Source organism: Muntiacus reevesi, chromosome 4 (genome assembly GCF_963930625.1).
Source record: "Muntiacus reevesi chromosome 4, mMunRee1.1, whole genome shotgun sequence".
Classification (NCBI taxonomy): domain Eukaryota; kingdom Metazoa; phylum Chordata; class Mammalia; order Artiodactyla; family Cervidae; genus Muntiacus; species Muntiacus reevesi.
The window spans coordinates 41,220,619-41,247,139 of NC_089252.1; the positions used below are offsets into that span (position 1 = coordinate 41,220,619).

Sequence of the window (26,521 nt, forward strand, 5' to 3'; positions counted from 1 at the left end):
CGAGGCTTGCAGACGATAGTCTTAACCTTCACATTCCCCTAATCTCCACACTTCGACAGAGAGCTCTTTAAGTCCCTTTAGGGCACAGACGGTTTCCCTTATGGCTCAGTTGGTAAAGAATCCGCCCACAATGCGGGGACACCTGGGTTCGATCCCTGGATTGGGAAAATCCCCTGAAAAAGAGAAAGGCTACCCACTCCAGTATTCTGGCCTGGAGAATTCCATGGACTGTATGGGGTCGCAAAGAGTCGGACACGACTGAGCGACTTTCACTTCACTTCAGGGCACAGACTGCGCCTCAGCCAGGCGACAGAGTACCACGGTCCCCGCCGCGCGGTATTTGACCTGCGGCCGGGCCTCCCCGGGTACGACGGGCCGGGGGCGGGGCCTTGCCGGGTGTGACGGGCCGGGGGCGGGGTCCCGCGGGGTATGACGGGCCGGGGGCGGGGTCCCGCGGGGTATGACGGGCCAGGGGGCGGGTCGGGCGCAGCCCGAGGCGCGCGAGCAGCACGCGGGAAGCACCGCCGTGCGCGCCCCGGCGCCGGGTCCGGGTGGGCTGCGGTCCGCGCGCCGCCGCGCCGCCGTGTCGGAGGCGGGAGGTGCCCGGCGCAGCCATGTTCGTGGCGCGCAGTATCGCGGCGGACCACAAGGATCTCATCCATGATGTGTCTTTCGACTTCCACGGGCGGCGGATGGCCACCTGCTCCAGCGACCAGAGCGTCAAGGTGCGGGCCAAGCCCGGAAGCGGGCGGGAACTTGCGCGGCCCGCTGTCCGAACAGCGGGCGCGTGGAGAGGGCACGCACCAGACTTGAGGCGCCTTGCTGGGCACGAGGCCCGGCTGCCTGGCAGGCGGGCGCCCTCCTCTCGGGTATTGTGGGGTCACTGCCGCCCGGGCCGCCTCGCCGCGGTTGTCTGACTGCGTGCGTGCGTCACGGCGGCGGGCGCGCTCCCGCTGAGGGGGAAGCAGGGCGCGCCCGTCGGCCCGACTTGCCCTGGGCTCCGGGCTGGGTCTTGAGCGCCTTGGCGGGGTCCAGGTCGCCGGGACCCAGGACCGGGGGCGCTGGCCCCCCGCTCTCCGCGGGCGCCCGTCGGATTGGGCTCTCTCCCTCCATGTTCTCACAGCCGAGCCCCCTCGCTGACGGGTCTGTGGCGAGGCCCGGGTTTTCTCCCCGCCCCTCTGCCCGCAGCGGCCACGTGACCGTAGCGATAATTGGCGTTAGTCAATCGAGTAGGTTTCCTTATCCGCTTAGAGCTGTGTTCTAGAGGATTGTCCCGTGTGAGGAGTTTTTGTCTGTCGGGGTGTTGCAGTGAAAAGATCTTCGTTAATCCAACTTTTTATGTTTTTTGGAAGTTTTTCTTAGGCTCATTCCAGTAGAGAAATTAATGAGTATTTTGAAAGCGCTTGAGAGTACTGGGTAGATATGTCTTTTTGAAGGTTGTACTGTTTTACAGCTGCCGGTGAAGAGTATCAGTGTGATAGTTGTTCGTGTCGGGCATTATCATTGCAGGTTTTTCTTTAGTATTTTCGTTATTGCAGTGAACTACAGGTAACAAAATTTACCACCTTAACCGTTTTTATTAAATATGTTTGTATCTTTGCATCGGTCACCGCCATCCTCACTTTGCACTGTCCGCATTAAGCATGACTCACCTATCCCTGAAGCGTCCACTCCTGGTCCCCGCCCTTGTCCTTTATGTCTCTGAATTTGGCTACTCCAGCGGCCTCATACAAGTGGGATCATACAGGAGTTGTCTTTTTTTGTGACTGGCTGATTTCACTTAGCTTAATGTTTTGAAGTTCATACGTATTGTAGCATTGGTCATAATTTCCTTCCCGAGAAAGGAAGCGTTTAAATAATTTAAAAACTTTTAAAGAGGCTAAGTATATGTATCTGCATATACCACATTTTACATATCACTTATCTGTTGGTGGAGTTTGGTTCCTTCTACATTTTAGTTGCGAACAGTACTGCTGTGAATGTGGGTGAACAAATATAGCTTTGGGACCCTGCTTTCAACTCTTTTGGGTGCAAACACAGAAGTGGAATTGCTGAATCACATGGCAATTCTATTTTTATTTAAAAATTTTTAATAATTTTTATATATGTGTTGCTGTTCTTGGGCTTTCTCTAGTTGAGGAGAGCGGGGCTACTCTTCGTTGCGGTACTCGAGGCTTCTCATTAGCGGCGCTTCTCCATGCGGAGGATGGGCTCTAGGTCACGCAGGCTTCAGTAGTTGCTGGTCATCAGCTCTAGAAAGTGGGCTTGGCGTTGGTAGGCGAATTCTATCCACCGGGGAAGTCCTCTTTGAAGTTTTTTGAGGAGCCACAATACTGTTTTATCATTACATTTCTATAAATTGACTTATTTGGGGGACATATCATTACATTTAAAAAAAACTGGTTAAACTGTCCTGTTATTGTAATGTCTATTTTTTGTTGGTATGAAGGATCAGCGTTTTGTCTTGGTTGTTATATATAGGTTGTTTTGTTATTTGCAAGTTTTGTATTTGTGAATTTACTTATTTTATAAAGTTTATCTGTAACCCCCAAAGCAACGCTCATGGTTATTTGTTGACATGACCAGGTGGCAGAAAAATTGGAGTTGTCCAGGTTGTGTTCCCAGTTGAGGTTGGACAGGTGATGCTCTGGAAGCGTCCTTCTGAGTGTCTGTTTGGTGCCACATTTTTCACATTTTCATTCTTTTTGTTGGTGAATTTCACTGGCTGAAGTGGTCCTCAAGTGTAGTGCCGCATAATGTCCCACAGCAAGAAGGCTGCGAGTGCCTTCCGGAGAAAATGTGTGTTAGGGGAGCTTCATTCAGGCGTGAGTTACAGTGTTGGTGTGAGTTCAGTTCAGTCCAGTCACTCAGTTGCATCTGACTGTGACCCCATGAAATGCAGTGTGCCAGGCTTCCCTGTCCTTCACCAACTCCTGGGGCTTGCTCAAACTCATGTCCATTGAGTCGGTGATGCCATCCAACTGTCTCGTCCCGTCATCCCCTTCTCCTGCCTTCAGTCTTTTCCCAGCATCAGGGCCTTTTCGAGTGTTCAGTGTTAGTGAATCAGTAACGTATACAAAATAAGGTGTCTGCAAACATACACAGGTAAAACAAGGTTATTTATAGGTTGGTTGATAAATATGTTGTGACCAGAGGCTCCTGTGAATTGCATCTGTTTCCCCTGGGCAGGAATGGTCAGTGTTGGTCCAGTGACTTTCTAGGGCAGCAGCACTGTAAGTGCCCGACTTGAGTGGCACTGTTATCATCTCCATTAACTGTTGGAGCGAAGGTTCCTTGACTGACATGTCCTCAGTCCTCAGTAAATATTTGGTTGAATGAATGAATGTTTACTTACTGATTTTATCTTTTGTGAATTTATGTTTCCCTCCTTTGTCCTCAATTAATTTGTAGGAATTCTTGGTATAAAATATCTTTTTTCTTACAGGTCTGGGATAAAAGTGAAAGTGGGGAATGGCATTGCACTGCTAGCTGGAAGGTTAGTATTTATTTTTATGGTGATTTTAAAAAATTGAAACATTTACTATTGGGTAGCATTAGTGACTTTCTGTTCAGTTTTGAGAATTATAAAATTTACACCTTTTACTTTTTTTCACTATTAAAGTAGCAAGTGCACTTCAGAAAATTTGAAAGTAAGAGTTTGAAATTCTGTAGCATTTTAACCTAATTGTTTTTAGCATCTCAGGATGTCTTTCTTAACCTTTTTCCTTTACATATTTTTTAATAGTTGTGATGTGTTGTACATAGTTTTATTTTTTGCTTTAAAAAGTAGCTTTACTCAAGTAGAGTTATACGTATCTTGAGAATCACCAATTTTAACTGTACAGTTCAGTGAGTGTTAGTAAGTTTACACAGTTGTGCAGCTCTGCCACAATCTAGTTTTGGGACACTTACCATCAACCGTGAAATTTCCCTTGTGCCAGCTTGGGAGTTAATTGTCTTTCCCTTCTTATGCCCCAGGTAGCCAGTGAACTGTTTTCTGTTTATAAAGTTTTACTTTCTCTAGACATTTCATATAAATGGAATTCTACAGTATGTAGTTATTTGTTTCTACTTGCTTTCCTTAGCTTGTTTTTGAGGTTCATCCTTGTTGTGGTATGTATCAGTGGTTTGATCCTTTGTAAAACTGAGTAGTAGTCCATTGTATAAATAAAGCCACATTTACTTACTCATTCACTATTTGATGGACATTTGTTTTTAATTTTTGATGATTATGAATGGTGCTATGAACGTGCCATACAAGTCTTTGTGTGGGCATTTTTTATTCTTTTAGACATCTAGGAGTAGAATTGCTGGACTGTGTATAGTTTTAACTTTTTTGAAAACTGCCAGACCATTTTCCAAAGTGCCTAAACCATTGTATGTTCCCACCAGCAATGTATGAGGGTTCCAGTCTGTCTTTTTGATTATATTAGTAGCCATCTTAGTGGGTGTAAAGTGTGTCTCATTGGATCTCGGTTTGTATGCCTTTAATAGCTACGGGTGTTGATAGCATTTTCATGTGCATGTTTGTCATTTATTTACTTTCTCTGGTGAAGTGTCTATTGAAATCTTTTGTCCTCCCCTCCCATTTTTTAAATTGTGGTGAGAGTCAACATAAAGTTATTTCAAGTAAACAAATAAATGTTAATGCATTTATCGCATCCACAGTATTGTACAATTGCTTCCTCTAGTTCTAAAACTTATTTTTATCACTTCAAAAGGAGGCTCGTATTTTTGCTTTATAACGAACAGGTTTCATTAGTACTTTGGTATGTTTTTAAACATAAATACAGCAACAAAACAAATATGACAACAGATACACCCTATTTTGCTTACTAATTGATATTTGTTTGCTTTTTATTGTGATGAATTCTTTGTGCAGTCCTTATTTAGTTAGATCATACTTTACCAGGAAGCTAACATTTAGCGGGATCTCGCTGCGCTAGTGCATCTTTGACTTAATAGCCTATATAAGTAAGAAAAGTGAAATAAAAAGATTGGACCAAAAAAAAAAAAAAAAGATTGGACAGAACAGAGAATAAAAATAAGGATGCAGGGACTTCCCTGGCCATCCAGTGGTTAAGACTCTGGTTCCACTGCAGGGGGGCACAGTTTCAATCCCTGGTCAGGGAATGAAAATTCCACATGCCAGCAGCCAAAAAAAAGGATGCAGAGTTTACCATTGGATGATGACATTGTTACTATATAGAAATTACTGAATTATGAAAGTGTTCTGAGATTGAGTGTACAAAATGTGTTAGATACACGGAAGCCTAAAACAGATTTTGTGAGCATCATGGGTGGACTGGTGCTTGTGGTCATACAGTAGTTTTATTGGAAAGCACAGACAATTTTATTGATACGAAACGCTTTTAAGACTTTTCTGCCTTTTTTTTCTCGGCCAACATAAAGAGTTGAATAATAGTAATTTGATGTTTTTCATATATAAAGATAGTGCTCAGAATACGGAGATTTGGGCTTCTCTGTATTTGTCCTCTCATTGCCTCTTTTCCTAGCCAGACATTAGAATCATTTTAAGTATTTTGTTGCTACGGTTTCTTATACTGTCAGACTTTTGAAGCATATAATTTTGATTAATCTTACTTATTTTACTAGGTGGATGTTCCCTGTAGAAGCAATTTGCAAGTGAAAAAAAATAATGGACTAAAAAAAAATGGACTGATAGAATCTCTGTTTAAAAGCTTTGTTAGGTTAAACTCTGAACTAGGTCTCTGTTAGTAGCACTGAAAAAGGTCAACTTTATCCAGAAGGGTTTTTTTTTTTTTTTAATTCGTAAAATGTTAGAAGAACTTGAACTCCAGAAGAGCTGTAATCCTAAATATGTGTATCTTCTAAAAGTTAAAAGTTCTAGAATTTAGCTTGTTTTATTTTGGCCATGCTGCATGGCATGCAGGGTCTTAGTTTCCCAACCAGAGATTGAGCCTGTGCCCCCTGTGGTGGAAGTGTGGCGTTCTAACCACTGGACCACCAGGAAATACCCTAGAAGTTAAATTTTTAAATTTTAAATTGAGTAGCTTTTTCCACTTTTTTTTTGTTTTTTCCACTTTTTGAGGTAAAAATATCTGTATTCTATTTCTTCAAGTGACATCTTATTTGTGTGCAAAATGAGTAAACTCGTCTTTTTCCGTTTTTTTCTTTTTTTGATTCCTCAGACACATAGTGGATCTGTGTGGCGTGTGACATGGGCCCATCCTGAGTTTGGTCAGGTTTTGGCTTCCTGTTCTTTTGACCGAACAGCTGCTGTCTGGGAAGAAATAGTAGGAGAATCAAATGATAAACTGCGCGGACAGAGCCACTGGGTGAGATGTTTGTTAGCAGTGGGTGGGTGGGTGGAGGCAAGAGCACCCGAAAAGCTGTGATCTTTGTAAGGACACCTTGGGGAAGTGAGACTTTCAGTCCCACCCCTCTGACCTACAGGGAGGGGAGATGGCTATGGATTGACTGATCACCAGTAGCCAGTGAGTTAGTTATTCATGCCTATGTAATGAGGCCTCCATAAAAACCCTAAAGGATGGCGTTTGGAGGCTCCTGGGCTGGTGGAGATACAGGGACCTGATGCTGGCAGGAGCGTGGGGACTCCGCACCTGTCCCTGACCGTACCCCGTGGGTCTCTTCCATGTGACTGTTCGTGAGTTACAGTAGGCAGTGAGAAGCACAGGTAACACCTGGGTTTTGGACTGGTACCTGAAGAATGACAGTCTGGTGGTACTGAACTCTGAACTCCTGAATCTGATGCTATCTCCAGGTAGTTAGTGTCAAAACTGAGTTGAATTCTCCTTGGACACCCTTCTGGTGTCAGAATTGTCCGTGGGTGTGAGGATTAGTCCCCAACCCCACTCTCCGGAATTGAAATTGTTACCAGAACCCTTTTACTTCTTTAGGGAAATGTCTAATCAAGTCCTTTGTCCATTTTTTGTTGTTGTTGAGTTGTAGGTAGGAATTCTTTATGTACTTTATTTCCTTAACTGATACGTGATTTCCAAATCTTCTTTCTCATTCTGTTAAGTTGCCTCTCGTCTCTTGATAGAGTGTGCAAGGGTTGTATGCAAGGATTTCATGAAGTATAGTTTATTTTTTCTTCTGTTTCCTTGTGTTTCTGGTATCATAAGTCATTGCCAAATCCATTGTCATGGAGACTTTGGCCAGAATTTTCTTTTAAGAGTTTTATAGTTCAGTGTTTATGTTTAGGCCTTTGACTCATAGAGTTAATGTTTGTATGTGACATAAGGCAGGTATCTATTGTTATTCTTTTGCACTTCAGTGTCCAGTTCTCTGAGCACCTTTCATTGAGAAGATTGCCTTTTCCCTATAGAATGGTCTTTGGCATCCTTGTTGAAAATCAAGTGACCGTATTTGGAGAGTGGTGGCAGTATGAAGGATTTTTTTCTTCAAACTTAATGATTTGTATTTAGTGTTTCAGCATTTGTGTTATATTAATTATTTATATTATAATCCTGTAATTGCTACCACTCCTAAACCCAACTTATAGGAGTTGGGTCCCCAAACTATCGACAGTAAGCTGTTGATTTCTAAATTTTGTTGACAGTTTCAGTCAAAAGTCAGCTCATGTAGGAGTCAGGCAGTAGCTGGTATCTGCCATACTGGGGTTCCCTAATTTCCAGAACACCAGCTTCCTACCATTCTCTTGGTCTCTGCTGCATGCCTTCTTTTAGAAGTGGATACTATTGGTCCAAGCAGGGTTAACCAGCACTTACACTTGACAGGAGAAGTTGAACTCCCTCCCTTTTGCTGTTAAAGGATCTTAAGACTGTTTCCAACCTGCTTTGCATGACAAAACTGCCCATATGAAAATTCTAACATTTTCTGCTTTTCTCCTCTCTGCCTAAGGACTTCCCAAGGTGGCGCTAGTAGTAAAGAACCCACCTGCTAATGCAGGAGATGTAAGAGACTTGCGTTCAATCCATAATTGGGAAGATCCCTTGGAAAAGGACATGGCAAACCCATTTCAGTATTCTTGCTTAGAGAATCCCATGGACACAGGAGCCTGGCGGGTTACAATTCATAGGATCGCAAAGAGTCAGACTGATTTAGCACGTACACGCTGCTTAAGAAGAAATAATTTATCTAATAAAGTTAGGCTTCACAAGGTCTTCTTTCTTCTGCATTAAAGGAGCAGCTGATTATAGGTCACTGATTGTGAGCTTGTGTACAGGGTGTTTTTCCAAGTCCTTTGGAGGAAATCGAGGCCTCCCCAATTTTTGAGTGTCTTTTCAAGGTTGTACAGTTTTCTGAGGAAGTGGCAGCAGATCTCTGTGATTCAGAGCCTGTGCTTTTTCACCCTGGCATCCTTTCTTTTTGTGTGTAATTTACATTTTTTTTTTTTTTTTTTCAGGTCAAGAGGACAACGCTGGTGGACAGCAGAACGTCCGTTACCGATGTGAAATTTGCTCCTAAGCATATGGGTCTCATGTTAGCAACATGTTCAGCAGATGGGATAGTTAGAATCTATGAAGCTCCAGATGTCATGAATCTCAGCCAGTGGTCTCTGCAGCATGAGATCTCATGCAAGCTCAGCTGTAGTTGTATTTCTTGGAACCCTTCAAGGTAGGTGATATAAGCCTAGTTATCATTACACTTAGCATCAAATGCTTTATTTTTTAAAAATGCCTTTCTTAAGTGGTCTTGCTTATCTATTTTTAAATTCTCTTTTCTCCACCCTGTCATGTCTCTTATCCCTCTGTTTCTACTCCACAGAAGAAGCTAGCCACTGTAAACATTCTGGTATACTTTTTGAACTTTTCCCTTGCATATACAAGTAAATATTTACTGCCTTTATAAACACACGCACACACACATAAGTATATACACACACACAGAGGCACACCTAGGTATATGCTATCATGTACACGTGGACCTAAAACACAGACATGTATAGACCTAACATTTTCCTTTTTTGCAGTTTGCTTTTTACACTTACAAATACATTGTGGGCTTTTTTTTTCTCCTAATTTCTAGTTTAAAATTTTTTTTGATTGTGTTGGATCTTAGTTGCAGCACAGGAGATCTTTCATTGCAGTGTGTGGGCTTCTCTCCGGTTGTTATGTGTGGGCTCCAGAGCACAGGGGCTCTGTAGTTGAGGTGTGTGCGCTCAGTACTTGTGGTGCCCAGGCTTAGTTGCCACATGGCATGTGAGATCTTAGTTTCACGACTGAGGATCAAACCCACGTCACCTGCTCTTGACGGTAGATTCTTAACTACTTGACCAGCAAGGAGGTCCCCGCATTGTGGATGTTTTCCTGTGTCCTAGTGCATCTAGTCCTATTTTACTCCTTTCCTTGCTGTGCAGGGTGTGATTCTAAGACTGTCACTGTTTTATTTTAAGTGGTTTCCTTATGCCTCTGGTTCTTGCCATGTTATCTTTAAACAGAATTTATACTCACTCTGTGAAAGATGACTTTAGCACATTAAGAAAGCTTTCTACTTGTGAAAGTGTGACAAGATATTTTATTTGTTGTTCTTCAGTTCTATGTAATTGTCGTAATTCAAATACTTCTCCGCTTAGTGATTTATCAATTTTCAGACTGTATGTTGACTCAGCTCTCTTTTTAAGAAAGAAGAAATTAGCTCTTTTTTGCTTCTGTCACACATTCACACTCTCATTTCCTAATGTTTTGTTACTTTGCTTGACTATATAGTGACAAGATTTATAATATTTGTCTTTATGGTTTGTAACCATGTAGTACACATAAAAGTACTTTTATCTTTTGATTGTAAGTTGATTCAAAATACTAAGTAGCAATTGAATTTGTCAGACTAGATAGTATTCATTCTAGACACAAATTAATCTATTTTCATAGCTGTAGTTCACAGAATTATGTGGCATTGACTTTGACAGATGCTCTTTTCTCATTATTGATTACTTCGGGTTATATTTATGTGTCACAGTTTTCATATCATGAGTTGTCTTTGGGTTTTTTGTTTTCCTTTGGTCACGCAACTCTTAAAGTAACTTTTTTTTTTTCCTCCATAGGGGGTTGATGGCAAACTAGAAATTCTAGAACACCTGAAAATGTCTTAGTTTTACTCCATGCTTAATTGTAGTTTGGCTAGCTCTAAAACTTTGGCTAAGTTCAAAATGTAAGACTTTCAGAGATTTTAAAGGATTCTTGAATCTTAGTTGGTGAGAAGTGTGCGGTCAGTCTGATACTGGATCTTTTGTAGGCAGCCTATTTCTGGAAAGTTTTAGGATTTTGTTTTACTACTTCTTTGAGATGCAAGTATATTCTGTGAGTTTGTGGTTTGTCCATTTTGACAGTATGATGACTTTTGATTGCAGAAAGTTCTGAATTTTAATATGGCCACATTTAAATCTTTTATGTTGTGCTTTTTTTTTTTTTTTTTTTTAATTTGAGAAATTCTTCCTCACCTTGATGTTATCAAGTGTATTCTGAAAGGTTTTTGGTTTTGCCTTCCCTTCTGGCTCAGCTGATAAAAAATCTGCCTTACAATGCAGAGACCTGGGTTCGAGCCCTGGGTTGGGAAGATCCCCTGGAGAAGGGAAAGGCTACCCACTCCAGTACTCTGGCCTGGAGAATTCCATGAGCAGTATAGTCCACGGGGGTCACAGAGAGTTGGACACAGCTGAGCCACTTGTACTTTCACTCTTAAGTCATTAAACCTCCTGAAATTACTTTGTATGGTTTAAGATAGTGGAATTCTAAAATTTAACCAGGATGTTTCAAGGTATTTTTTCTTTTTTAGGAAAGATTTCAAATATAGTAATAATACAGTAGACCCTCATATATCCATCTCCCTGCTACAATAATACAAAGCCACTCTTGTTTTTGTTCATGAGTGCCCCATGACTCATTACAATTTGTTGGTTGATTGATTTGCTGTTTATTTGTTTATTGATTAGAGGTTGTAGCTTCTAGAATTTCCTCTTTAATGGTAGTGGTTGAGCTCTTTTTCACTTAGCTTTTTTGCTGTCTTATGTCCTTCTGCTTCCTGGAATTCTTCCAGATTTCTTGATTTCTGATGGCATATTCTGATTTCTGCACTCTTACAGTGTATTCTTTCATCATTTCATAGAGGTATAGAAAGGAGTTGCAGGTGGTCAGTCTCCCTTATTCAGAGAGTTGGATGGCTTTGCTCACTGTTTAGTTATGAGCCATATTTGGAAGATGGTTTAAGTGTGATTTTTTTTTTTCTGAATATACAAATGAGGTAATCCTCAATTCAGGTTGTTATCTGGATAATTTATTTTTTAGAATATTTAACAAACTATTTATATTTTCAGTGATTTTAGAATATATTATCATAAATGTACTTGTCCTTGCTCAGATATTTAACATTGTGAAAGAATAATCTGTGGGACACTGAAAGAAGAAATTTTGTGATATATAGAAACATCTATAATTTACAGCCCTTCGAATAGCCAAGAATTATAGTATATAACTTGTAATTTTATTTTGTCACTATAGCACTTCACAGTTTACTTGGTGTTTTTCTTATATTAGGTGATTTGATCTCGTTATCAGAAGCTTAAGTAATAAAGACCTAAATGTTTTTTTTTCAATTACATTTTGTTTTCAGCTTTATGAGATTGGCAGATCACAGCATCAAGACCAAAGGTTAAACAGCACCTCTATGTCACTTTCATAGAGGTATTAGTTAATCTGAATGTGGGAAGCAAGGGAAATCAGTATCTAGGTAATTAGACATAGAAATGGAAAAAAAAAAATTAACCTAGAGTTCACCTCAGAGTTCATTCTCTTATTGCTTATCTTTTGCCTTTTTAAAAATGTAGTTGGCTACGAATGAGTGTGGAGAATTAAAGAATGACAGGCATGCCTTCCTAAGGGTGGTCTTTTCTACTTTCCTCCTCCATTGGGATGGGATTCTTTTTGTGCAAAGCATGTAAAAAAGTTTTTTTGCCATGGATTTGGTCACCATAAAGTTACTTTTCATGTAATAGTTAATGACCAGACTTTCTTAGGAAGAAAAATTCTAAGATCTGTTAGGTGTGTTTTGTTTTGTTTTTTTAATCAATTGAATGCTTGAAGCCTTTTCTTTGGGGAAAAGGACTACTTTCTATCTCAGCCATAAGAAAACGCAGCACACCAGGCCTCCCTGTCCATCTCCAACTGCTGGAGTCCAACCAAACCCATGTCCACTGAGTCAGTGATGCCATCCAACCATCTCATCCTCTTGTTGTCCCCTTCTCCTCCTGCCCTCAATCTTTCCCAGCACCAGGGTCTTTTCAAATGAGTCAGCTTTTCACATCAGGTGGCCAAAGTATTGGAATTTCAGCTTCAACATCAGTCCTTCCAATGAACACCCAGGACTGATCTCCTTTAGGATGGACTGGTTCGATTTCCTTGCAGTCCAAGGGACTCTCAAGAGTCTTCACCAGCACCACAGTTCAAAAGCATCAGTTCTTCAGTTCTCAGCTTTCTCTATAGTCGAACTCTCACATCCATACATGACTACTGGAAAAACCATAGCCTTGGCTAGACAGACCTTTGTTGACAAAGTAATGTCTCTGCTTTTTAATATGCTATCTAGGTTGGTCATAACTTTCCTTCCAAGGAGTAAGCGTCTTTTAATTTCATGGCTGCAATCACCATCTGCAGTGATTTTGGAGCCCAGAAAAATAAAGTCAGCCACTGTTTCCACTGTTTCCCCATCTATTTGCCATGAAGTGATGGGACCAGATGCTGTGATCTTAGTTTTCTGAATGTTGAGCTTTAAGCCAACTTTTTCACTCTCTTCTTTCACTTTCATCAAGAGGCTCTTTAGTTCTTCACTCTCTGCCATAAGGGTGGTGTCATCTGCATATCTAAGGTTATTGATATTTCTCCCAGCAATCTTGATTCCAGCTTGTGCTTCATCCAGCCCAGCGTTTCTCACGATGTACTCCGCATATAAGTTAAATAAGCAGGGTGACAATATACAGCCTTGATGTACTCCTTTTCCTATTTGGAACCAGTCTGTTGTTCCATGTCCAGTTCTAACGGTTGGCTTCTGGACCTGTATACAGGTTTCTCAAGAGGCAGGCCAGTTGGTCTGATATTCCCATCTCTTTCAGAATTTTCTACAGTTTATTGTGATCCACACAGTCAAAGACTTTGATGTAGTCAGTAAAGCAGAAATAGATGTTTTTCTGGAACTCTCTTGCTTTTTTGATGATCAAGCGGATGCTGGCAGTTTGATCTCTGGTTCCTCTGCCTTTTCTAAAACCAGCTTGAACATCTGGATATTCACGGTTCACGTATTGCTGCAGCCTGGCTTGGAGAATTTTAAGCATCACTTTACTAGTGTGTGAGGTGAGTGCAATTGTGTGGTAGTTTGAGCATTCTTTGGCATTGCTTTTCTGTGGGATTGGAGTGAGAACTGACCTTTTCCAGTCCTGTGGCCACTGTTGAGTTTTCGAAATTTGCTGGCATATTGAGTGCAGCACTTTCACAGCGTCATCTTTCAGGATTTGAAATAGCTCAACTGGAACTCCATCAACTCCACTAGCTTTGTAGTGATCTTTGTAGTGATCTTTGTAGTGGGCCTTCCTAAGGCCCACTTGACTTCACATTCCAGCTTGTCTGGCTCTAGGTGAGTGATCACACCATCATGATTATCTGGGTTGTGAAGATCTTTTTTGTGCAGTTCTTCTGTGTATTCTTGCCACCTCTTCTTAATATCTTCTGCTTCTGTTAGGTCCCTACCATTTCTGTCCTTTATTGAACCCACCTTTGCATGAAATGTTCCCTTGGTATCTCTAATGTTCTTGAAGAGATCTCTCTAGTCTTTCCCATTCTATTGTTTTCCTCTATTTCTTTGCATTGATCACTGAGGAAGGCTTTCTTATCTCTCCTTGCTATTCTTTGGAACTCTACATTCAAATGGGTCTATCTTTCCTTTTCTCCTTTGCTTTTCGCTTCCTTTCTGTTCACAGCTATTTGTAAGGCCTCCTCAGAGAGCCATTTTTGCTTTTTTGCATTTCTTTTCCTTGGGGATGGTCTTGATTCCTATCTCCTGTACAGTGTCACGAACCTCCATCCATAGTTCATCAGGCACTCTGTCTATCAGATCTAGTCCCTTAAGTCTATTTCTAACTTCCACTGTATAGTCTTTTTTTTTTTTTTCCACTGTATAGTCTTAAGGGATTTGATTTAGGTCATACCTGAATGGTCTAATGGTTCTCTCTACTTTCTTCAATTTAAGTCTGAATTTGGCAGTAAGGAGTTCATGAACTGAGCCACAGTCAGCTCCTGGTCTTGTTTTGCTGACTGTATAGAGCTTCAACATCTTTGACTGCAAAAAATATAATTAGTCTGATTTTGGTGTCAACCATCTGGTGATGTCCATGTGTAGAGTCGTCTTTTGTGTAGTTGGAAGAGGGTGTTTGCTATGACCAGTGCATTCTCTTGGCAGAACTCTTATTAGCCTTTGCCCTGCTTCATTCTGTACTCCAAGGCCAAATTTGCCTGTTACTCGAGGTGTTTCTTGACTTCCTACTTTTGCATTCCATCCCCTATAATGAAAAGGACATCTTTTTTGGGTGTTAGTTCTAGAAGGTCTTGTAGGTCTTCATAGAACCATTCAACTTCAGCTTCTTCAGCATTACTGGTCAGGGCATAGACTTAGATTACTGTGATATTGAATTGTTTGCCTTGAAAATAAAGAGAGATCATTCCGTCATTTTTGAGATTACATCCAAGTGGCCCCACACGGCATGGTTTAGTTTCATTGAGTTAGACAAGGCTGTGGTCCATGTGATCAAATTGTTATAATTGGGAAAATATGTTTTTCTCTTCCTTTCCAGCTCTCGTGCTCATGCTCCCATGATTGCTGTAGGAAGTGATGACAGTAGTCCAAATGCAATGGCCAAGGTTCAGATTTTCGAATACAATGAAAACACCAGGTCAGTACTGCTTTGGTTAAGTTACTGTTGTGAACTGCATTTAACTTTTTAAAATGTTATTTCTTTATTTGTTAATTCAATTATGCACTGTTTGTCATATTTACTGATTTCCTGTGGTATGCTAAGTTCTCTGTTCTGGTAATAACTAAATGGAGTGATGTAGCTGCTGTTGCTAAGTCGCTTCAGTAGTGTCTGACTCTGTGCAACCCTATAGATGGCAGCCCACCAGGCTCCTCTATCCCTGGGATTCTCCAGGCAAGAATACTGGAGTGGGTTGCCATTTCTTTCTCCAGTGCAGAAAAGTGAAAAATAAAGTGAAGTTGCTCGGTTGTGTCCTACTCTTAGCTACCCCTTGGACCGTAGCCTACCAGGCTCTTCCGCCAATGGGATTTTCCAGGCCAGAGTAGTGGAGTGGGTTGCCATTTCCTTCTCTAGAGTGATGTAAAGGAAAAGGTAATTGGTCTCCCAGTATGTACCATCATGCAGGGAAAACAAAAAAAGCAAAATGGTGATGAATTTTATAAACTGGAAGATTCATTCAAGAGAAGACTGTAGAATGAGTAGAAGTTGGCCAGACAGAGTGCAACTTTCCATGTGGAGAGAGTGAGCCAGTGTAATGTCACTGTGGTTGGAACATAATGGGTCAAAGGGAGACCATGTGGTGGGAAACCCGCAGGGCTTATGTCTTCAAGACCTCCTGCTTAGTGTCCAGTCTTTATCTTAAGGGTATTCTGAAACCTTTAAAAGACTTCCAAATTGAAGGGTAACAGGATCAGATGGTTGTTTAACTCTTCCGAGATGTGGAAATAGACTTTGGTATAGCTTCCCTTTTTTTAGAGATTTTTTTTGCTTAATTTATTTTTTTATTGTTTTTGGTTGTGCTGGGTCTTTGTTGCTGCTCAAGCTTTTCTCTAGTTGCAACCTCTAGTTGCAGCAGGGCTGCTGTCTAGTTGCAGTGCGTAGACTTCTCAATGCAGTGGTGTTTCTCTTTTTGCGGAGTCCGAGCTGTAGGGTAAGCAGGCTTCAGCAGTGGTGGCTCTCAGGCTCTGGAGTGCAGGCTCAGTAGTTGTGACGCATGGGTCTCAGTTGTTCTGTGGCATATGAGACTTTTCCTGGATCAGAGATTGAACCCCTGTATCCTGCATTGGCATGTGGATTCTTTAAGACTTAGCCACCAGGGTAGCTCTGGTCTAGCTTCATTTATCATCATTTAAAAAATTCTTGCTGTTATTAGCTTTACTTTTTTCTTTACACTCGAATCTTAGGAAATTCAGGTACCCTTTTTCTTAAAAAAGATACTAATAGCTAACAAAGCAAGATCTCATTCTAATTTTTCGTTAACTCTGTTTTAAGCTAAACTTAAGAGAATTGAAGGAAGAAACCTGGGAGGTTATATTACTTTCCTAGGGCTGCCGAAACAAATTACTACAAACTGGTGGCTTAAAGCAGAAGTTTATTCTCATACTCCTGGAGGCTGGAAATCTGAGATCAAGGAATTGTCAGGGCTTGCTGCCTTCGTACTCTTTCCTTGCCTCTTCCAGCTTTTGGAGGCTCCAGGAGTTCCTTGGCTGAGCAGCATAACTACAGTCTCTGCCATGGCTTCTCCTCTAATGTCTGTTCTCTGTCACCCTGAGATCCTTAATTATATCTGCAAAAGCCCCTTTCCTTAGATCACAGTCTCAGTTCCTGGAGGTTGGTGCTGGGACGTACTCCACACAGCAGAGGTGGACACTACTACATATGAGCAAGATGGAATAATGGAGATACCTAGACGTGGCTTTTTAAAATTTTCGTTTGTAATAATTTTGAGGTAAATTTCTTTTTCATTAGGAAATATGCAAAAGCTGAAACTCTCCTGACGGTCACAGACCCTGTCCACGATATTGCCTTTGCTCCGAACTTGGGACGATCTTTCCACATTCTCGCCATAGCAACCAAAGACGTGAGAATTTTTACATTAAAGCCTGTGAGGTGAGTTTTTGAAACAACTAATTTGAAAATTCTCTTACCTTTTGCTTGTTTTCATTTGTGGAGGAGAGTGTAGAGGCAAGAATGATCTGAAGAATAGATTCTTAATGAACATTTTATCTATAAATATATGACTTTAGGGAATGGGGAGTTGAGCAGAGAGAGATATATGTTTTCTTAGTTGTGTTTTATTTAGGCAGATACTAAAAATAGATCCTCTGAATATAATTGGACGCTATACATGTTTGAAGGAATGAGAGGTGGCAGTCTACTTAGGGAAAATTAGTGCTGAGACATTCTTGTGAATAATCTGTTTAGCTTTAATTTTTGGAATTCGGAACCTCGGTTTTTCTTTTTTTCTCTTCTTTCTTCCCTTTTCTTATTCTTCCTACTACTTTTCTTTTTAAAAAGTAATCATTTTCATCTCTCTCATTCTTCAGCATTTTGTGGGGAATAAAATCCTCTTTAGTCTCTGAGTATCTTTTATGTGGTAGGATCATGCCAGGTACTGGGGAATCAAATGAAAGTGACTTGGCCCAACTCTCAGTAAGCTGTTACAGAGGTCGGGGGTGGATTTGGATATGACCTTCTGGTGGCATGTATGTGAGACCATTGTTATTATTTAGAACGAGAGTGTATGAGTGTATGTGTGTGTCCATACTCAGAATTCCTTAGGAATTTTTTTTTCTTTTTTAATTAACAGGAAAGAACTTACTTCCTCTGGTGGGCCAACAAAATTTGAAATCCATATCGTGGCTCAGTTTGATAATCATAATTCTCAGGTCTGGCGAGTGAGTTGGAATATAACAGGAACAGTGCTGGCATCTTCAGGAGACGATGGCTGTGTGAGGTTGTGGAAAGGTAATATGTCAGTGGAAAAATTGTTGCTGTATCTTGCTACTTTAGAATTTTCCCTTAGAAATGTAAACTCTGAAATATTTTGAAAAAAATGTCTATGGTTACTTTTAAATTAATGTCTCATATTGTTTTGAATCTCTATCATTTTACCTAGTTTATAGCAGTGATTGACTAATTAAATTACATTTCCATGTGGAATAAAGTAGAACTAATTGTGACAGAATATACACTACCTCCAAAGATACCATTTGCTATGGGTGTAACTTGTATGAGTTCTCTACAGACTCAGGATACAGTCACCTCTTGATTCAACAACTGCTTTAGCCAGCTAGCCCTTAGAAGAAAATCTAGGGTCTTCCTCACTTCTCTACAGTTCCCAAAAGTTAGAGAATCTTGAGGCCACTGATTCTAAAAGTTTTACGAATGCCAAGCAGAGAGATGGTGGTATGGACGTTTGACACTGACTGTGGGTATTGTGGTCTGCTCTGCTCCATGGATGTTTATCCACTGGGCAGGGGTGCCATGATCTGTGCTCCACTCTAGTTGGCAGCATCCCTTTCTGAGGATGGGATTACAGCCCAGTTCAATTCTCCTGAGAAGTGGCCGTTCCCAAAATGCGGTTTGACTGAGTCTCCTGGGGTCAGCGTTCGGCTGTGGTAGAACCAGCTGGGCCTCGGGCTCTGCTGCCCTGTCCCTCTGGGCGTCAGTCAGGACAGCCCCGCCCCACCCCGCAGCCTCCCTACTTGGATTTCCTGGGCTCCGTGTCTTCAGTCACCAGGGTTGCGTCCAAACCATTAGACCAAGCTGGATAAGCCACGCAGACCCCAGAGGTTCTGTTACCTATATCCACAGGGACATTAGCTGCCCACATGACATATACCTGCTTAAGTGAGAATGTGACTCTGTTACCCACACATCATACCTGAAATTCATTGTAATGAAGACAATTTATTTTGATATTAATGTGATAATGTGGTAGCTTACATCTGTCAATATGTATCTTGTAAGGAGTGGTGAAAGTTTTGTTTTTTAAATTAGTAATTCTTTAAAAAACTTCAAAAAACAATTGCTAAAATTGAGATATATGTGTTTCATTTAAAAAATGTCTCTGCTGTTAATCCTAAGCAATGCATAGCCCGTAGGTCTCTCTTATTTCTTTCATTGTAGATTTGTGCACTGGAACATAGTTGTTAGTCATGTTGATGTGTTGACCACTTTCCTTCCAGCTAACTATATGGACAACTGGAAGTGTACTGGCATTCTGAAAGGTAATGGGAGCCCTGTCAATGGGAGTTCTCAGCAGGGAAACTCAAATCCGTCCATAGGTTCAAATATCCCAAGTCTTCAGAATTCACTAAATGGATCTTCTGGCAGGTAGGCTGTTTTGTGAGAAAACTAGCAATTATCTTCTTTTTAAATCATTCAGGTAGCTGTACTGAAGGTGTGTTATTTTGTGGGTGTTTAGATTGAATCAAGAAATTGGCACATAATTGTGAAACTAGAAGAGAAAGCACTTTAGTATCTCTGTATTTGATTTATTACTTGATCATAATATTTACAGGTGGGTTATGATATTGTGATACTTAGTGGTCTACCAGAGATGTGTGTAACTGGGAAGTAGCGAGATGAAGAGGAAGTGTGGGACAGCGCTGGGGTTTGTAATCCAGAGGAGTCAGTGTCACTAGTGCTGGGAGGGTAGCCTTTGAGTCAGGTTAAACTGAAATTGTAAATAAAGCACATGAACTAAGGCTTTGTAGAAGAGTGAGTTAAGTGTTTTTGGTGTGTGTGTTTAAAACTTTCATGAAGATTATAAGAGGAAATGGTAAATTGAATTGATTTTTTTTTAGAATTTTTAGTATATTTTAGATTCGCAAAGCATGTTTGATGTCATTAGAGTCATCCTTTGTTTTCATGTTCAAATTTCAAATATGAAGGTAAAATTAAAGGTAAGGTAAGGTAAAATTATTGTAAGGTAAATTTATTTTTACCTTTATTGTAAGGTAAAATTATTTTAATATGTCTTTGTGAATAATTTGGAATACTATTAAGGAAAATTTAAAGCACAGCCTTAACAAACTATACTATAATGGTTCTTTTGTCAGTTTAAAAGAATTGCATTTTAAATTTCCCATTTTTATATTGTTATATTTTTATAAAGAAGTCCTGCTTTTTGATTTTTAAGTATTTGTATAAAAACAACTTCAGGTACCATAGGAGATATAAGAATATAAAGATTATTTCATGAAGCAAAGGATACTAGTGTTTTGTTTATTTTTTTTCTCTTAAATCTAGTGTTTGGTTGCTGCCTGTACTGCATATTTTCTTTTGTAAAGAGCTTTGAAGTTTTGATCTGTGTTCTTATTGTGCCAATAACCATCTGTGTTAGATCTGTGATGCATTTTCCCTTCTCCATTTGTATTATGTCCTTTAACAGAAAGCACAGCTGAGTACCAGCTAACTGGAGTAACTTTGCTGTTTTGCTGCTTGTTGCATGCACACAGGAATGGAAATCGAGCTCCTTTTCCCCTTCCCCAGCGCCGTTTGACCTCTCCCAAGATACACCAGCAGCCTGCTTACTACTAAACGCAATCCAAAAGGCCTTTAAAAATACACTGTATATCATTTTTTTTGTACTAGCCAGTTTATTGACACTTATTTAAAATTTTTGAAATATAAATGGAGAGGCTTTTTGTTGAAACACTGTCACCAAAACAATTTTTTGAAATGTTTCTGAAACTCTCGGGTTTTAAAATTAAAAGATTGTTACCATCCTCAGTAGTTGGGAGGAGGGAAAATATCACTATTCCATCTGGAGAATGTATATAGACTTCTGTCTTTTATTTTCTAAAACAGTAGGCTAAAATGAATTTTTATAATTTCAATTTGAGGATTGAATAATTATTTTTCATAAAGATTGTTTTGAGTGCTAATTTGTTTACTTTTTGTAGAATTGGTTTATACATGATACTATTCAGTATAACTGTTATTTCTTTGAAATGTTTAAACTATTATTAGTGAAAGAGTGAGAGAAATAGTAGTGACAGTAACTTGACTGTACAGTTTGTAGCCAAACAGCATTTGGTATTGCTTCATTTATAATTTGGTAGTAAAATGAAAACATTGTTGTAAGTTTTCAGTTTATATTCACTGAAGAGGTAAATATTTCTAATATGTGCTTGTATATTTTTATGGTGTGATTTCATGGCTTAAGGTGTCCGTCAAGTCAAAATTTGGAAACATTCTAAAACATTCTATAAGAAGCAGATAAAAGCTTTGCTAAAATTGTGCATGCATGTTAAACCTCCAGGTTCCATGTCCCAGGATTTCTTAATTTTGTTGGCTGCTTCATTTAGTTCATACCCTCTGATGACAGAGCTATAAATCTTTTTTTGAGAAAATGCTAAAGTATTACGGGTAAGTTATAAATAGTAGGCTAACAGTAGGACATATTTTTGAGCCCTTTTATTTATCAACATTTTGTACTAATCAAAGGTTTTTGCAGAAAAACATTTAAGTGTATTCTAAGACTGTGTTTCTTGGAAAGTATGTTGCAGTAGCTGGCCATACTATGTGAACTTCTCTCTGAATTGGTCCCGAGTGTCATGTGTGCACTAAAACTGCTGTTGCTACAGGGGAAGCGTTGCTTAAAGAAAAGCTTACGTGATATGTAAATTTCAGGACAGCATCAGTGTTTCTGAGAGATTAGAAAATGTTTTAAATTATAAAATTAATGTGTTCTTTTGTAACATTCATACTGAAGATTTTTTTTTTTTAACATTTTTAAGTTAAACAGATTCTATTTCTTTTTCAAGTTTCTATACTTGCTTAAGCAAGCCTGATTTGAGTAAGGGTCTTGATTTTGCTGTTATGTTCTGTTAGTTTTGGCATGAATATACTAAAGCTTTTTTTTCTAGCATGTGTTTTCCCCTCTTTGGTTCTCTTTGTATTTACTACTTTTCTCTTTTTCTTCTGTTTTTTTTTTTCTCTGTTGTTTTTGTTTTGTTTTGGTGTTTTGTTCCTGTCTTCATTGTTTCAGGTATTTCTTTCCCCCTCTGGATTCCCCACGGGCTGGATCGAGATGGTCCAGTTATGCCCAGCTCCTTCCTCCTCCTCCTCCTCCTCCTCTGGTAGAGCACTCTTGCGATGCTGACACTGCCAGTCTCCAGTATCCTCACCCTCGCAGACGATCTCTCTCTCGGCCTCTTAATCCCTTACCTGAGAATGAAGGGGTTTAAAAAACACTGATTTAACACTTAAAGGCCTTATTCAAGTGCTTGTAAATGCTTTCATTCCTGGCTTTTTGTTTTTCTTTCAGAAGATTTTTCTAATTAAGGGTGTGTCTTGCATGTATTACAACCAGAACATGGTGTTTGGAACCTAAATGTGTTCGTGCTTTTGCATCAAAGGAATATTTGTTTCATTGGTTGATAACCTTTGATGAAATAATGAGACATGTACACACAACATTAACTGTGAGTTACACACAAATGCTTGACTTCAAAGTGCCTGTTCTGTACATTTTATTTTGAACTGTTAAATGGTGTTAAGTTTCTTATGGTTTGTCATACTGGTTAATGTGAAAGCATATCATTATAAAGTTCACCTTGCCTTTGAGACATATTAAGAACTGTTTTTGATTTTTCAGGCTAAATGTTGCAGCTGACTAGTTTGTAAAATAAATCATTCCTGTGTATAAAGCAGCAAAACATAATAAAAACTGTTTGGTCTTTTTTTTCTTTTAAAGAAAACTGCCTGTCTCTACTTGGAATTACTGTTTAAAGCTTTTGTAATTATTTTCCAAGTAGATTATTTAATAAAATATATTTTTAAAGATATGAATCTGTTGCCTTATAAAAATAGAATGTATTCTATTTGATGGTTTGTAAATCTTATATCTCCTAAAATATCACATTGCTAAAAAAAAATCCAAACAATCAGAAACTGAGGGATGATCATGGCATTAATTTAGAAGGTAGAAAGTTAGTGTGTAGACTAACATCTAGATCCAGTAGATGTCTACTTAGATTATTTGAACAGCATTTCATGTGCCTGTCAGCTAATCACACATTGATGGTAGAGCTGTTATAAATGTATAACTTAAAATCTAATTTTCAAAGACACTTTCCTATCAATAGACATTCTCCTCTCAAACCCCAAGAGCTTTTTGACATGCAAGGATAAATAGGGTTCATTATGCTTTAATTTAAGGTGAGGTCTTCCTTCTGTTAAAGGACTTACTTTAGACTAATCGACTTATCTAGTTTCAAAGCAAGAGGTCTCACTTTAAGTCTGGATCTAACTCAGAATTAAGAATTCAAGTTAAAAAAAAATAAAGAATTCAAGTTAGATTTCAATCATTATAGAGGTACCTGGGATGAAAAGTTAAAGTGTTAGTCGCTCAGTCATGTCCAACTCTTTGCAACCCATGAATTGGGCATCCCATGCTCCTCTATCCAAGTGATTCTCCAGGCATGGATGCTGGAGTGGGTTGCCATTCCCTTCTCCAGGAGATCTTCCTGACCCTGGGATTGAACCCAGGTTTCCTGCATTGAAGGTGGATTCTTTACCATCTGAGCCACCAGGGAAGCAGTCTGGGGTAATTTAGTGAATATTGGGCATCTTCTGTGTGCAAGACACTGTGTGTGCTAACACTTTGGGATGTGTTAAAAAAAAGAGGTAGTCTGTACACATTCATTCTAGTGGGAGAAGGCATTTACAGAATTTACAAAGAATAATAAAGACTTAGCTTCACAGTAAAGGTTGAATGGTACAGGAGACATTAAAGAAAGGGATTTATGTGAGTCAGCAGGATTTGGAAGGGATGTGAAATTTCGACAGGTTGGAATATTTAAAGTGGAGGAGGGCGGAGTCCAGGGTGATGGCCCAAATAGAAAAGGCAAGAGGATTAAGTGTTAATCCACTGAATTAGGTGTGTTTGGGGAGCTAGTGGGAGATGAATCTGCACACATACCTTGTGTTCACACTGTAGAAGGTGCTGGATCTTGGTGTTGAGGTGTTAGCACTCAGAGCAGTTGGTAAAGGGTGTGTGAGACATCCACCTTTCCTAACTGAATCCCTGCCATGGGGCCGCTTCAAGCTCAAACTGGAATTACAGCTTTGAAATTCACTGGGGGGTCTACTCTTCCTTTTCAGTTGGTCAGATAACAGCTAATGTTGCTTGAGTGCTTTCCATGTGCCAGTGCTCTTCTGGATGCAAGTTAAGTGACTTCATCCTCACAGCGGTCCTCTGAGGCAAGTGCTCTGATGATCCCCATTTTACAGATGAGACCACTGGCAGGCTGCACAGCTAGGAGTGAGAGCACTGAGATTTAGTCATTTTGGCATCAGAGTCTAGGCTCTTTTCCTGTACATACTTTGAGTATAGCTCATTGTTATGGTCAGGTTGCTCGGTGGCATGGGGGAGGGCTCTGGTCACTTGATCTTTATGATGGGAGGACAGTGAGTTGGGTCCAAGGGATTCAGGGTGGGTGACAGTCTGTCACATGGACACAGTCCAGCAGCTCACTGCTAGTGTGTGGCGTAGACAAAGGGTTGCTTTTTACTCTCAGGTAGCATCTTTTCAGCTCTTAGAGCTAAATCTTTGGCTTATTTTTCCAAGATTGAGAAACTCTTTGAGATTTTTCTCCATTTAAACTTTGTTCATTGAGTGTGGACACAGGTAGAATTAGGGGTAGTTGAATGCCAAGGATAGAAAGTTTCAAGGAGAGATGGCAAGAGAACTGTGGAGACATCACTGAATTTGACAGGCCAGTCCTGATAAACTAAAACAAGTGTGCAAGTAGTGTTCAGGGCCAAGCCAGAAAACATGGCATGAGTGACAATAGGTGTACAAGGAGGCAATTAAGTGTAGGAGAGAGAGTGGTCTTTGTGTGATATATAGAATCAAGGAAGGGTGGGTGTTTTATTCTCTGCACAGAGAGAATCAGCGTTTCCAAAGATGGAGACAAAAAAAGTGAAAAGGGCATCCATGATCACTGGGCAGTACTTTAGAGGAGGTAGAAGATCAAGTTGTAAGCGGGTCTTTTCCCCACCAGGCTAAAATTAGGAGTAGAGGCTGTTAAAGTCCCAAGTGTGCCGCGCCTGTCAGCATTCAACAACCGTTAAATGGATGAAGTTGAGTTAAATTTGTTAAGAGGAACTGTATGCAATAAATTCTGGGATAAAGGAAAGTGAAAGGAGTGGTTTCTGTAAAATAGTAGGGTCTTATGCTGAGTAGGCTTTGGTGATGGGATTCGTGACCTAAGCAGAACGGAGACGGAGGAAGGCAATTAGGGACCGACCGTCTCATCTCGTCCCTCTCCACCCGGGACCAACCTTTACTGCGCCACACAGACGACTCGGTGTAGGGCGCGCTCAATTTAAGACTTAAGAGAACAGGAGCGCTCTAGGTGTAAACGTGCGGCAAGGTGACCACACATGTCAGTGTCTGCTCCCGTACGGACAATGCCAACACTTCCGACCCGAATTCGGGGTGTGTCAGTTGTCCTGTCCACCCGAAGTAGGCCTCTGCACACAGTGCCGGTGCTCTGGCTGCAAGTAAGGCAGGCGCCGCGCCTCTCGGCCGGGCGCGGATTCCCGCTTCAAATCCGGACGCTTGCCCTCACCGAATCAGCGGGCTCGCCCCTTCGCGCCACCCAATCCAAAGCCGGCTTGGAGTCCCCGCCCCTCGGCCCGTGCCGCGAACCGACGTAAATCCGAGGGGCGCGCGGTACGGCTGGCAGCCGTGAGGGGACGCGCGCACGCGCGCTGTCGGAACCACCCCCCACCCCCCCACCGACGCCTGACCCCTTCCTCAGCGGACCTTTAGCCGCCTGGGCTGCAGCGGCTGGCGTCCCGCGCTTGGTGAGGGGTAGTTGGGTCGGGGAGGGCAATTCGGGCTGCCGTAAGAGCCGGGCCTCCGAAACGAGGTTATCTTGTTCGGGGCCTGGTTCCGCCCCCCTCTCTCCACACGACGGCCCCGGCTCACTGACCGGGCCAGGAGCGGGTGACTGCGGTCCGGCGGGTGCTGTCGTGTCCCCGTGACTCCCGGCTTCGTGCGAGTCGTTTTACGGAAAAACGGGAAAGGAGACAGTGTTTGAGGTCGCTCTACTTTTGTTTTCTCCCGACGGCAGACTTTGTTCCCTGAAGCATGAGGTCCCTTTCGAGGCAGTCGCCTGGAGGACAGCTGTTTTCATGACTGTGTTTTCACTTGCTGTTGCCATTTTGAGGTCACTCTACTGGAGCTTTTCCTGCTCCAAGATCAACTTTTTCTCCGGACTTCAGTTTTTAGGGCAAACTTTACGGTAAGCTTTGAAACTGCTATTCTAAAATGCCTACCTAATGATAAAGAGTATCTTAGAACTTTGGGGAAGTTTGACTGCTTTTTCCCCACAGCTAATATTTTTTTGCTTGTAGATTTCTGGTCCACAGCTGCAGCCCATGATATTTTATGTGTCTAGGTCTGAAAACAATTAAGTATTAGTAAACTTGAGCAAGAAGTTTTGAAGTTATTGCTTTAGGGAAGTACCCAGAGAAATCCCAGAGGTGGCTGGTTAGTTCAAATGTAGTGAAAAGAAAGACAACATCCTACTGTTTTGGTTTAAGGTGAGGCAGGAGGTTTGGTAATGTAGTCCAGATGGAAATTAGGAGATCTTCTCTTCTAGGAAGGCTTTAGGATGGTTTAGAATAAGTGTAATCCTGTTCTGGAAAAGAGATTGGGCACTAGATTATATCTAGAGGAATCTTCCCCTGGTTGGTGTTTCTCTTGCACTGGCAGCGAAACTCTTCTTCTAC

At 40.9% G+C, this 26,521-nt stretch overlaps 2 protein-coding genes across 8 annotated transcripts in view; both read left to right on the plus strand.

Annotated features, from left to right (window-relative positions):
- Positions 1-481: 481 nt before the first annotated feature.
- SEH1L (SEH1 like nucleoporin) lies at positions 482-22,563 on the plus strand. Of its 2 annotated transcripts, none has more exons than XM_065932626.1 (9): positions 482-725; positions 3,446-3,496; positions 6,174-6,320; positions 8,375-8,586; positions 14,804-14,902; positions 16,733-16,873; positions 17,574-17,731; positions 18,955-19,102; positions 21,765-22,563. In XM_065932626.1, exons 1-9 carry the CDS (start codon positions 615-617, stop codon positions 21,961-21,963), a joined length of 1,266 nt encoding a protein of 421 aa, XP_065788698.1. In that variant the 5' UTR covers positions 482-614; the 3' UTR covers positions 21,964-22,563. The 2 variants fall into 2 exon arrangements, with proteins under 2 accessions (XP_065788698.1, XP_065788699.1); XM_065932627.1 differs by having other exon boundaries at positions 20,163-21,908.
- Positions 22,564-25,518: 2,955 nt separating this feature from the next.
- The window catches only part of CEP192 (centrosomal protein 192), a 72,118-nt gene continuing 71,115 nt past the window's right edge, over positions 25,519-26,521 (plus strand). For all 6 annotated transcript variants that reach the window (XR_010662904.1, XR_010662905.1, XM_065932621.1 and 3 more), the window contains exons 1-2: positions 25,519-25,591; positions 25,861-26,031. Coding sequence is in view for 4 of the 6 variants with exons in the window: in XM_065932621.1 (XP_065788693.1) it covers positions 25,922-26,031 (110 nt within the window). In the remaining 2 variants the exon portion in view is untranslated. The remainder of the gene's footprint in view (positions 25,592-25,860; positions 26,032-26,521) is intronic.

Excerpts from the sequence above, each read along its gene's own strand:
- SEH1L (XM_065932626.1), top strand. The coding sequence starts at position 615 with ATGTTCGTGGCGCGCAGTATCGCGGCGGACCACAAGGATCTCATCCAT. Across the intron at positions 8,587-14,803 it reads ATTTCTTGGAACCCTTCAAG|CTCTCGTGCTCATGCTCCCA; the intron begins GTAGGTGATATA and ends CTTCCTTTCCAG. Across the intron at positions 14,903-16,732 it reads GAATACAATGAAAACACCAG|GAAATATGCAAAAGCTGAAA; the intron begins GTCAGTACTGCT and ends CTTTTTCATTAG.